At 38.2% G+C, this 13,326-nt stretch overlaps 1 protein-coding gene across 8 annotated transcripts in view; it reads left to right on the forward strand.

Annotated features, from left to right (window-relative positions):
• Positions 1-13,326, forward strand: part of CDC14A (cell division cycle 14A) — a 181,632-nt gene that overhangs the window by 34,759 nt on the left and 133,547 nt on the right. For all 8 annotated transcript variants that reach the window (XM_017547617.2, XM_017547619.2, XM_017547623.2 and 5 more), the window contains one exon: positions 4,940-5,032. In XM_017547617.2, the coding sequence (XP_017403106.1) occupies positions 4,940-5,032 (93 nt within the window). The remainder of the gene's footprint in view (positions 1-4,939; positions 5,033-13,326) is intronic.

Raw genomic sequence — 13,326 nt, forward strand, 5'->3', positions numbered from 1 at the left:
TTTGGAGTTGGAGTCTTGCTCTGTCGCCCAGGCTGGAGTGCAGTGGCGTAATCCAGTGGCTCAGTGCAACCTCTGTCTCCCGGGTTCAAGTGATTCTCTTGCCTCAGCCTCTCAAGTAACTGGGACAACAGGTGCGTGCCACCGCACTTGGCTAATTTTTTGTATTTTTAGTAGAGATAGGGTTTCACCATATTGGCCAGGCTGATCTCAAACACCTGACCTCGTAATTCACCCACCTCGGCCTCCCAAAGTGCTGGGATTACAGGCATGAGCCACCACACCTGGCCCGATCTTCTCTCTTTTATATTTACACTGTATTCATTGGAATTGACCAATTTTAAACTTCACTTTGCTATTGCACACAGTGTTTTTGTAACCTGTGAGCTTCTTGTGTAAAGTAAAAAATAATCTGTAATAGAGCAGATGGCTCACTGAAAGCCTGTGGCTAAGGCATAACCTTGTAGTATGTTCCTTGAAGGGCCCAGTCATCATACCTGGTCACAAAGGAGAGAGACCAGAGTAGGGAAGAGGTCACTGTCCAGTTTAAAGGCATGATATTCTCCTGATATTAGGGCAGAATCTGAGATACCATCGACTGGGCTCATACATAGAGTACTTATTGTCTCCAAACTGTGACTTTGTCTGTATGGTAAAGTTCTTGCATGAAAGATCTCAAAAGGGAAGTTAATGTTCCATAGCAGATACTGCAGTCCTGGGTGTCTCCATTGGGTAGTATTGCTTCTTCTAGGGTGCTTTGATTATGTAATACGTTTTTTTTTTTTTTAAATACCGAGTCTTTCTCTGTTGCCCAGTCTGGAGTGCAGTGGTGCAGTCTCAGCTCACTGCAACCTTCACCTCCTGGGTTCATGTGATTCTCCTGCCTCAGCCTTCCGAGCAGCTGGGACTACAGGCACGAACCACCACGCCCAGCTAACTTCTGTACTTTTGATAGAGACAGGGCTTCACCATATTAGCCAGGCTGGTCTTGAACTCCTGACTTCGTGATTCACCCACCTCGGCCTCCTGAAGTGCTGGGATTACAGGTGTGTGCCACTGTACCCAGCCTATGTAATAGTATTTTTTTAAGTGGGGGGCATGCTTAAAATCTGAAAGGAAAAACATTAAAGCGTTTTTTTTTCTTTTTAAATTTCAGCCCACTCAACTGATATAAAACATCAGCTAAACAATTGACAAAATATTTTGTTATGCCTCAAATTTTTATTTTAATACCAAAATATCTCTGTTGAACAGCATCACTGATACACAACTGTGGGCTAGGTGACCAGGAGAGGGAGGCCCAGTTGTGAAAAGAAAGACATTAGCACAAGGCCTAACTTTGAGATTAGCAAATTTTAACATTACTTAGGAAATTAGGACAGGTCTAATTTTGAGATTAGCTGATTTTTCTCTGCTCTCATTCACTTTGAATTCATTTTGATTCCTTGAGTGAGAGAACTCAACTCTCAGGGATTTGACCTAAGAGATATTGGCCAAGCTTCACGAAGCAGGAAATCATTTTTGGCTGGAGTGCTTTTGTTAACTAAGGAAACTGAATTCCAAAAATATCTAAGCAAAGTAAATGCTAGCAGCTTTAAACATTTTCCTAAAAATCAGGCAGAAAGCTCTAAAAAAAAAAAAGTTATGTTTGCTTCCTGTAGGCAGTTTCTCATAGGAAACACTTTTAAATAAAGTTTCTAGGAAGATTTTGTGAGACCATTCTTTATCTGATGTAATGTATGAAAGCTTATGAAGTTTAAACATTCTTCTAAAATCTTTAAAATGTTAACTTGTATTATATTTACTTAAAGAATATTTATAGCCATACAGTGGAAAGAAAGTCTTTCTCAGAATTCTGTCCTTTCACTTTTACGGTTCATGTTCCAGGATGTCTCTGTATTCTGTATACTTTAGGATGAGAGACAGAGAAAACAAAAACCAAGCAAACACAAAAAATTCTACTCCCCAGCCCCCTCCAAAAAAAAAAAAAAAAAAAAACCCAAGGAAGAGATCAGCATCGGTGATGAAGGAACAACAATATGACTTGTTCCTTTCAGCAAGTAGATTTGTAAAATAAATGCAGTTTCACATTATTAAACAATGGCAGTCGTTTGTCATAAAACCTAAATTCTTAGTAGAAAAGAGCATTGAAAAAGATAATCCAAATTTTAAGATAGACTATTGATATTTTCTTCCTCACAGGTATTTTAGGGAACTAGGAAACGTAAATAGTGAGAGGCTGGGAGCCAGAAGAGCGCTGAGTCCCTGTGCTCCGTCTGACTCATGTATATTGAGAGTCTTGCCCTGTGTAAGGCAGCATTTAGATATTTGTGATTCAGAGATGATAGGAGATGCTTAGGTCTGAAGAGCCTTTATTTCCTTTTTGTTAAATCAAACATAACTTATTGATGGAGAACAAATAAGTGGCAAAACCAACCAACCACCCAACAGACAGTGAAATAAAACAGAGAAAGGAAATGTTCAGGCAGTCAGTAGTTCTAAATTGAGAAAGCAAGGTCAAGTGTCAGCACCACTGGTTGTAACCTTTACATTCCTAGGTAACTTCAGTGCATCAACTCCACTGAGCTGAGTTAAATGCTGTGATTTTTTTCCTCTCTTTATTTCAAAGGAGTATTTGTGTAAACCTGTCAGGAAATAAGGGCATGGACAGTAAGAGTCTTTCTTTGAGTCAAATACTAATTTTTTTTGTTTGATTTTTGTTTGTTTGTTTTTGAGACAGAGTCTTGTCCTATCAACCAGGCTGGACTGCTGTGGTGTGATCGTGGCTCACTGCAGCTTCCATTTCCTGGGCTTAAGTGACACTCCTACCCATATCTTTTTGTAGAGATGAGGTCTTGCTGTGCTGCCCAGGCTAGTCTCAAATTCCTATCCCTAAGTGATCCTCCCACTTTGGTCTCTCAAAGTGTTGGAATTATAGGCATGAGCCACCAGACCTGGCCTCACATACTAATTTTTAAAAGTTTAATGAAAAGGCCACTACCGGCTGGGTGTCGTGGCTCATGCCTGTAATCCCAGCACTTTGGGAGGCCGAGGCAGGTGGATCACTTGAGCCCAGGAGTTCAAGACCAGCCCGGACAACAATGCGAGACCTTGCCTCTACAAAAAATACAAAATTTAGCTGGGCATGGTAGCATGTGCCTGTGGTTCCAGCTACTCAGGAGGCTGAGGTGGGAGGATCTATTGAGCCCAGGAGGTCAAGACTGCAATGAGCCAAGATCACACCACTGCACTCCAGTCTGGGTGTTGGGTGACAGAGCAAGACCCTGTCTCTCTCCCTCTCTCCCTCTCCCTCTCTCTCTCTCTCTCTCTCTCTCTCTCTCACACACACACACACACACACACACACACACACAGATAAAAAGATAAAAGGGCATTATTATTTTCAAATAATGTGATTCTAGGAGTTCAAGACCAGCCTGGTCAACATGGTGAAACTTCATCTCTACTAAAAATACAAAAATTAGCTGGACGTGGTGGTGGGCTCCTGTAGTCTCAGCTGCTTGGAAGGCTGAGGCAGGAGAATGGCTTGAACCTAGGAGGCAGAGGTTGCAGTGAGCCAAGGTCGTGCCACTGCACTTCAGCCTGGGCAACAAAGCAAGACTCTGTCCCCTGCCCTCCGACCCCCCCAGTGTGATTTTTGGTTATAAAAGAGCTGCCTGACTTGGAGTGATGAAGATTTCCTGGCTGATTGAAGGGATAAAGTGTAGCTACACTTTCTGTGGTTACGTGGTAAAGCCAGAGTGTTACAGTTTCATCCTTAGAACAGGCTTCAGAGATGGAAGAGCTTTTTTTCACTGTAGACAATAGCAGGGTTAAGAAAAGTACATAGTTGAGCTCTATTTACATTTTTTAAAGGGGTTCTAAAAGCAGGCATTTTCTGTGTGTTGTAGTCAATGTATAACAGAAAAAGATACTTTTTTAGTCAATGTGAATTTATAGACAAATATTGAAATGTACTTTTGTGCCTGTTTTTTTTTTTTTTTTTTGTATTTTTTTTTTGTTGTTTTTTTTTTTTTTTGTTTTTTTTTTTCTTTTTTATTTTTTTTTTTATTAGACACAGTTGATGTGCCTATATTTTGAAAATGAATTGTCAAAATATGTAAATTTTGAAAAGTGAGGAAATCAAGCAGATTTCATTGAGTTGCATTTGTGTTCTCATTGTCTTATACTTGAGTTTTGATTAATGATTTTATTTGATTTTACCAGATCTTTTTGCCATTTGTTTGCATGTTTAGCATGTGTACAACATACCATGTTAATTACTTTGAACTTAGTGAGCATGCAGCATACTGCCTGGCATATAGCAGGTGCTTAATAACTGTTTGAATTCATGAATTTAATGGATGGCTATGATAATATGTTGTATTAAGATATTTGCTGATATAATTTTTAAATGATCCATCTTTTTCCATTAACCGTGTATTTTCAGATGTTAAAAGGGGTTGTTATGTAACCTCCCAGAAATAAAATATTAATATTGATCTTTAAAAATTAGATTTTTTTTAGCGATCACAGTAGAGTGATTGACATTAAAAAAAAATTGTGTTATATGAAAACTATAGTGAACATTCCTGGAAGTGGGAGTGGCAGGTAGGGAGTGAAAAAGGGTGAAGAGACTTTCTGTAGAAAATTAAGAATAAATCATCAAAAATGTTTCCTGATAATAGATATGTCAATAATTTAATTATTTTACACCATATTAGTTTCTTCTCTTGGAGAGAAAGATACTCATTATATTGTCGATTTTTATATTATGATTGGGCTGTACAAAGCCTGAGCTAGTAATTCTCCACCCAAAGTTGAAAGTTGTTACATTTTATGGGTTGTGGCGCATCTTGAAGTTTAGGAGATAATGTTTGCCTTCTGTACATGTTAACATCGTCACTATGGTTACATTAACTCTTTAATCTCCTCTTTCTAGTCATACAGTTTGTCAAGAAAGAAAATAGTGCACTACACCTGTTTTGACCAACGGAAAAGGGCAAATGCAGCATTTTTGATAGGTGCCTATGCGGTAAGTACTTTCTTCGTGATTATTTTCTATAATCAGGCCAGTGAAATGCTAACACTGTCAAAGAAAATCCAGACCAGTTTTTCAGTGGGATTGAGAGATGGTGGAGATTATTAGCAGTTTGGGAGTTGATCTGTGGTAGGAAATGTGGACTAGCAGTGGTGGGGTGTTTAGTCTTTAGATTTTATTTTCTAGTAGTTAGCGAGAGAATCTTGGAACTGCAATATGTAGCTTGAATTCCACAGTTGTATGGTGTTTTAATAAAAAGAATAGTACCAAGGATGTTTCTAGGAAAAAGTATGTGTATGTGCATGTGTGTCTGTTTAAATGAATGAAATATGATATTATGGAAGATTTTTAAAGACTATTGAAGTGTTCCTTTTTTGGGAGAATAGGAAATCCTAGATTGCACAGGGGAGGATTGTTATTATTTTTATTAATCCATTCATTTATACAGTTGTTTGCGGTAAGCAAACTGAATATAAATCCTGCATATATTATAGCTTCCCTAATAACTAGATAAGACTTTTCTAAAACTCATTTCAATTAGAAATTTTGTTCTCTGCGGGCACTAACATGTCAGTATGAATTCCACATGACCATGCTATGGAGTTTTAGAGTGGTGATTCTGGAATTTTCTATGTATGCTGTGATTGGGCAAAAGCTTAGGAAGCAGAAACCATCAGGGGTAAAACATACTTGCAGGGACATGTGTGACAACCAGTTAGGAATATGCTGGTTTAAAGGCAGGGAGCAGAGAGGTGTCATTTCCCCTCATCCTTGGGGAGGGCTGGTACTTCCCTGAATCCCTGGAAGCAACACTGCTGAGTGACCTTTAAAGGGCCTCATTCTAAGGACCTTGAAGGAAGAGGGCACCAGCTACTAGACCTCAAACTCTGCCCCATCATCCCAAAAGCCCAGCAGTATTGCTGGAAAAGCTGTCAGCTGTTGCAGCGGTCAGTCGAAGAAGAGTGGCAGGCTGTCAGCCAGGCTGCAGGCTGGGGCCCTCCCTTCTAGCACTGAGGTGCCCAGCCCTGCCACTTTTTGTCCCTTGATGTGACTGCAGTAAAGCCTTGAGCCATCCTTTGTGGCAGCATTCTCTCTTGCTCTGTAAATAGCATGATAAAGTACAAGGAATAGTGGCTAAGAGTCAGAAAAACATGTTTTTCGTCTAGAAGGACTCTGTGATGATGGACTTTATCTCTCTCAGCTTTATTTAGTTTCCTTATCTGCAAAATGAGAGGGTTGGATGTAATGACCACTACATTTCCTTTCAATTCTTAGGATACTAAGATTATTTGTAGTGCCAGTAAGGCTATTGCTTTTATTTTAAGCTCATACATGAAAAGCTGGCAGTTAGCATGAAGGTTCAGTGAAGTGCTGGTAAGCTGAATATTTTTTACCTTACATTGATAATGACTACTCATTTGAAATTGATGATTGACACTGTGATTGAAATATGGAGAGAGTCTGTACTAATTTCTGGATTCAAGCCCTGTAAACAAATGTGTTTTTCCTGCAGGGTTTTGTGATACTTTGTAAGCATGTTACTTGTGGAGCCTTTCTTATAAAGGATAGCCAGCAAGAAGAGGTCATTTGCTGCTCTTCTCATTTCTTTCTTTTTTTGTGTGTGTGACCAAATGGTTTTTATTCATATACATCTGGTTCATCTGCCTAAAGGTTGCAGAGCAGTTTTCAGCACATATTAAGCTTGATATAACAGTTACTGTGATGATGATGACAACAGTGACTCTGTATAGTCACTGTGTTTCTGAAGTCTTGCTTGGTAATCAACAATGTGTTTAGAACTATCTCTTTATTAGACCAAGTCATAAACCAAGAGTTTCCAACTTCCTGTACATGTTGAAAGCTTTAAGTAAAGATCATTGGATACAAAACATTGCCCACATGGCTCAACATTAATTCTGTGACATAATATTGTTTTGAAGTCATACTTATTTTGAAAGCCTAAAGGAATTTTTTATGGCTATAAAAATACCACCAAGCTAGACATTTTAATTCTGATGAGGTATACAAATAGAATTACTACAGCAACCCACACATTCTATGATTTCTAAATATTTTCACATCAATAGTTTTGGGAAGATGCTGTTGTCCTTTACAGTTCACATGCCTTTTGTGAAAGCCCAGCTTTTCTTTCACCTGCGTTCTGGGGACCTCAGGTTTACCCTACTCTTCTCATTTCTTTATCCATTTTTCCCTCCCTTGTATCTTCTCTCTCTTCTTTCTGTATTTATTTATTTATTGAGACTGAGTCTTGCAGTGGTATGCACTCTTTCCTCAGACTCCTGGGCTCAAGCGATCCTCCTCTTCCAGCCTTCCCTAGAAGGTGGGACTGCAGGTGTGTGCTACCACACCCAGCTAATTTCATTTTATTTTTATAGAGATAGTGCCTCGTTTTGTTGCCCAGACTGGCTTTAGGACTCTTGGCCTCAAGTGATTCCCTGCTCTGGCCTCCCAAAGAGCTGAGATTACAGATGTAAGCCACCACACCCAGACTCTTCTTTCCGTTTGAACACCTATTCTTCCTGTTTTGTTTAGTGTGGTTCTTTATTTCATCAGGTTGCCTCTAGAACTTTGAAAGAGTTATAATAGATGCATTGAGCTTGTGATAAAATACTCTGTGATAAAATATATCTTCTAATGCAGAAGTTTCCACTACTTTAAAGCAACCAAAGGGGAAAAAGCAATCCTAGCATGGTGGAAGAAGTGCTGAGTACAGCATGAGCTTGACTTACATGCTAGTTACAGTCTTGAGAAGCAGTGTAAAGTGGCTGTTCTTAAACTGTTCGTGTCACAATTGATTTTTCTAATTTTGGAACAGCATTCCCCAGAAGCCTTTTTGACACAAACCCTTAATACAAGTGGTACTAAGAATTGCAGTGGATCCTTAAAGGGAGTTTTATACCTTTCTTCATATTGTCTGTTTGTGTTTAGTTGTTGACAGTCTTATAAGAAGATAGTGAATAATATGGATTCTACATATATCTCAGTTAAAACTTACATATATTAAGTGTTGCTAGTTGGTTAGGTCTCCATTTTCTGGAGGAATCTTCTCTGGATTCACAATACCTTTTTGGAGCAGCCATGTAACTTACATGAGGCAAGCTATGTGGGTAGGCTTATTTTACCAGAGAGAAGTCCTTAACAGTGAACGTGTCCCTGTTCTTAAAACGTGGAATCAGCCCTCTTTTAAGGGGCATTGACTGACTAATAAAAAACAAACCGTTTTCTCAAAGCCTTAGTTTTCTTATTTGTAAAATTTGGATAATACCAGAGTTTCCTTATCTACCTCACAGGATTACTGTAAAGATCAAATATCTAACTGCCTGTTTGATAGCTCCAAATTATATGTCTAAATGATACATCAAATTTCTTGTGGCAAAATAAGTTTTTATTCCTTCTTTCCCTAAATGTATTTATTTCCCAAGTCCTTCCCTTTTTAATGAGTGGACTACCACCAGTGACTTGCTAAATCAAATGACAGTAGTCATTTTGATTTCTTTTGTTCCCTCGTCCCACATTATCCTTATTCGTAAGTTTGATCAACTCCACCTCTAAAACATATTGAATTAGAATTTATCTTTCTGTCTCTATTGCTATCACCTAGCCCAAGCTACTGTCATTGTTCACCTGGATTATGACCACAGTTTTATATGTTACCTCTTTTTATATTCTTGCTTCTTGTTAATTTAGTTGCCATACAATTGTCAGAGTAATCTTTTAAAATTGTAAATTAGATCACATCATTACCCTGTTTCAGATCTGTGATTGCTCACTGATCTTGGCATAAAATTTATCCTTACCAATGCCATTAAAATCCTTTCTGATCTGACCCTCTCTTCCTCTGTGATCTCCTTGCTCAAGATGCTCCCCTCATGCTGAAATTCCATGTTGTTGCTCTCAAAGAGCCTTGATATTTCTGTCCTATAAGGAATGTTCTTACTTCAGACCTCTGCGTGCCTTTCCCCTTCTAATGTTACCTTTTCAGAGGGATTTTCTCTTAATTTCTACCCTTTCACTTCCACCCCTAGTCATTCTTTAGGCCTTTGCTGCTTTATTTTCTTTACAGCATGCGTTTGAAATTACTTTGTTTATGCATTTACTTGCTTATCTCTTACCCAGACTGGAGGATAAGGACTTTTTTTTTTTTTTTTTTTCCTGTGTGTGGCGGGTGATAAAATATTTAAGAAGGGGTTAGGCCGGGCATTCACCAGTTGAGTTGGAGGTTGGGACAGGGTCCTAGAGGCTTCTTGCTTTGCTGAATCATGGAGCAATCTAGGGCTTAGAGGGTGGGGGTTGGGGTGGGTCCCAAGGAAGAGACCAGGGTGGGTAGTGTGGAGTGGTGTGCTGTGGGCTGCAGCCATTTACCAACTGGTATGGAACTATTTCAGTATTTGAACACTATCAATTTAGAACTATACCTGGCACATCATGAGTGTTCTGTAAATATCTTTTGAGTGAATTAATAATAGGATGACAAAACACGAAAGTAAGAAGGAAATATATTGGGAAGTCCTGAAAATAATGCAGTTATTTCTTCATTATTTCTTCAGTAGTGTCTTCCCCTTTACCAGAATATTTGTAGTCATGACTGAGCTGACTTTGGTCTTAAAAGATGCAGAATCAAAGTAAATCAAAGTAAAAGTCATAGACCAAGGGCAGTAACCGGTATACAAAATTACAACACTCTCTAGCCTTTAAAAAAAATAAAAATAAACATATTTTCCCATTTTTTTTGTGGTAAAATACACATAACATGGAATTTGCTATCTTAACCATTTTAAAATGTACAGCTCAGTGGTATTAACTACCTTCCAATTGTTCTGCCACCAACACCGTGGTTTACTTTTGAATGTGCTGTCTTGTGGCACTTGTGGTTTCTCTGTTAGATGATGTCCTCAAGTATTTCACAGCTTTTTTGTGTTTTCTTATATCTAAGTTGGGGGAGACCTTTTATACTTTCTCATATAGAGCTGTCATGAGGATCAAAAAGGAGATAACATATAGACCACCTTGTTCAACCTGCAGCTGTCTTTGAATGTGGCTTAACAGAAATTCATAAACTTTCTTAAAACATTATGAGATTTTTTTTTTTTTAAGCTCATCAGCTATCTTTAGTGTTAGTGTATTTTGTGTATGACCCAAGACAATTCTTCTTCCAGTGTGGCCCAGGGAAGCTAAATGATTGGATACCCTGATATAGACCGTCATGTTCAGTGATCTTAAAGCCAAGGTTGCTGGAATGATGAGGGCACTGGAGACCACAGTGACACTTAGCAGGTGATAGGCACCCATTTTAGGGATGCCTCTACTGATAAAGCATCTCTTCACCTCCTACGCTGTGTGCCATTGTGCTCCTTGAGTTGGAGGGCTCAAGATTTTGAGACCAGCTTTGTCAGAAAGGTGTTTCCCTTCCAGGGCAACACTCAGTGCAGTTTTGAAGTTCGGATGTTTAGATCATTGTAGCATCTAAAACACTCTGATATGAGTTTGAAAAAGATGGCTTTAAAAAATTATGACTCTGAATTAATTAGGTTCTTGCCGTGTGCTTAAAGACCAACTCTTCACTAGTACCTGTGTTACTATATTGTTTTCAGTTTTGCAGGCCTATGGCAAGAAGGTCAAGGAGAATTTGGATCAGGTCACCATGACTGAAGAGTTGGAAAATAATATGTATGAGAAAAAGTTGAAATAAGTGTGATTGTTTAGCTTAGAAAATTAAGATCAGAGTTAAAGAATTGCGATTTTTTTTCTGCTATGTGGAGGATGCTTAAACAGAGGTAGTAACCACATTGTATACTTTCTTTACCCACTTGTTAAGTCTTTGCCTTGCTAAATTAGAGGTCTGCATTGTGGATTCACTGAGACTAGCCTGAACCAGATGTCATGTCTGAATTGGGGATAACAAGCCTGAGGTTTTTAGACCATCTAACTATGCCTGTGTTTGCTATTTATTTTGTAGACTACACTTAAGGCCTAAGTAGTTATACTCTACTCCTAAGTCTGTGACTAATTGCAAAGAAGCTATTCTCCATCTGGGGTAGTAGTTGAGAGCAACAACTTTAACATACCACAGGCTCACTGGGCTTTGAGTGCAATTGTTAGTTGTACGCCTTGAGCAAGTTGACGTATCCAAACTCCTGTTTTTTTTTTTTTTTTTTTTTTCATCTTTAAAATAGGGATAATAATACCCTATTTTACTTGTGGTGAGGACTGAAGGAGGTCATTTATATAAAGATGTCATCGGTGCAGCATCTGACATTATATGCACTTAGGAATGTCTGAGGGCCCTGGGCAGGGAAGCTATGTGGCCTTCCACAAAGTTTTCTGATCCAATCTCTTACTTCCTATCACTCACTTTTGTGCATAGACCCTTTAGGCCACCTCCCTGAAGATCTGATGGCTACTTCCCCACTTTCTGTCTGCGTAGCATCCTCTGGTCCATCATATTTTTCACTTAAATACCTCCTTAGCTCAGTAACAACACTCATATGATTGTTAATCTGATTATTCCTTAGTGTAATTCACTGGAAGGTCTGAGTGTATTTCTCTCCAAGGATGTTATATTAAGGGAATAATCTGTTTAAACCAAATGAATTTGTGAGATCTGTAGTCAAATATTCATTAGTTCAGTAAATCTTTGTTTAGATACTATGAGCTCTGCCTAGCACTATGGTAGGCTCTAGGGAATAAAAAAGATAAAAAAGATATTAAAGCAATGCCTAGCTTAAAATGTGGAACAGATGAGCAATAAACAATTGTTTAAACTGGTCAATGGGTACAATTTGGGTAAATATGAATTTATTTAACAAATTTTTTTTGAGGCACTTTCTTATCACAAGCCTTGTTCCAGGAGTTGAGGATAATAAACTGAAAGACTGCCTACCTGTTGGTATGGGTGTGGAGGGCTGGGTTCAGACCTGGAGACAGGGAAGTTTCCAAGGTGGTCAATCCCAGAAGGCCAAGTTGCTGAGGAACCATCAGACAGGCAGAATAGCATGAAAGTGAGGATGCGTTTTTCTGGTAGTAGGGGAGCGAAGAGAGATCGGAAGAAAACTAGTTATTTTAAATTTTTTATTTTATTTTATTTTAAACTTCCAGTGTGAAAAGGGGATAATCTAATGAGAAGACAGGGGTCTTTTTTTTTCTTACAATTAAAAAAACTTTAAAAAGTGGCATAACCACATTATAGAAGAAATGTGGAAAAATTTTCCTGCAGTTCTAAATCTGAACTATTTATTAGGTATGACTGCAGTGTAATATTTTGAGCCTTTTAAAATTTAGCCTATGTATGTTTTGCCATTTTGCTAACTCAGGTGACCAAATAATATTTCACTTAGAGAGAATATCATTATTTAACATTTGAGATTTGTTTCAAAAATTTTTATAATGTGACAGACCTCTTTCTATATTGTAAGTGTTTCTTTTTGTGGATTTTTGTCTTTAGATTGCCAGAAGTGGGGTAAATAATTTTTAAATTTTAGAGTTTTTAAGACCCTTGGAGCATATTGCTATGCTCCAAGTCAGTTTATACTAAATTTGGTATTATGTGAAATAACCAATTTCATATAATCTTTGCATATTGGGGATGAATATTATAGTTTTAGAAATTTAACTGGTGAAAAATCCTGGCTCATTGTTTTAGTAGTCATTTTTTTGGTTGAGAATGAGGTTGATTATTCTCATAATCTTATAGATTTATTAACTTTTTGAACACTTTGTGTTTTAAAATTTGTTTCCTTTATTTAGACCATTTAAGAGTGGAAAAGTGCTATTAGCTTCCATTAAAAAATAAGTTAGCCAGGTGCAGTGGTGGGAGCCTGTAGTCCCAGCTACTTGGAGGCTGAGGCTGGAGGATTGCTTGAGGCCAGGAATTTGAGGTTGCAGTGAACTGTGATCACACCACTGCACTCCAGCCCAGACCCTGACTTAAAAGAGAAAAAAAAGATGCAGTCATTTTATCTGTGTCTAATTTGTTTCAATAGATACAGACCACTAGAAATCATGCCTGTCAGTCCAAGTGTCTGTAAGAAATTAGGAAGTCCATAGACCTTTCCTGCTCTTACTCATCGGAGTGTCAGAATGCTCTATTAAGTACTTGAATATAAATGTGCTTAATTGGAACTGCTGATAATGGACCTATTGATTTTTGAACATTAAACTGTCTGCTGAATATACAGAAATTTTATCACAACAGTATTGTTTTAAAGTGGTGACCAGGCATGGTGGCTCATGCCTGTAATCCCTGCACTTTGGGAGGCCAAGGCTGCGGA

The sequence above is a fragment of the Cebus imitator genome, unplaced genomic scaffold (assembly GCF_001604975.1).
Source record: "Cebus imitator isolate Cc_AM_T3 unplaced genomic scaffold, Cebus_imitator-1.0 Scaffold199, whole genome shotgun sequence".
In the NCBI taxonomy this organism is placed as follows: domain Eukaryota; kingdom Metazoa; phylum Chordata; class Mammalia; order Primates; family Cebidae; genus Cebus; species Cebus imitator.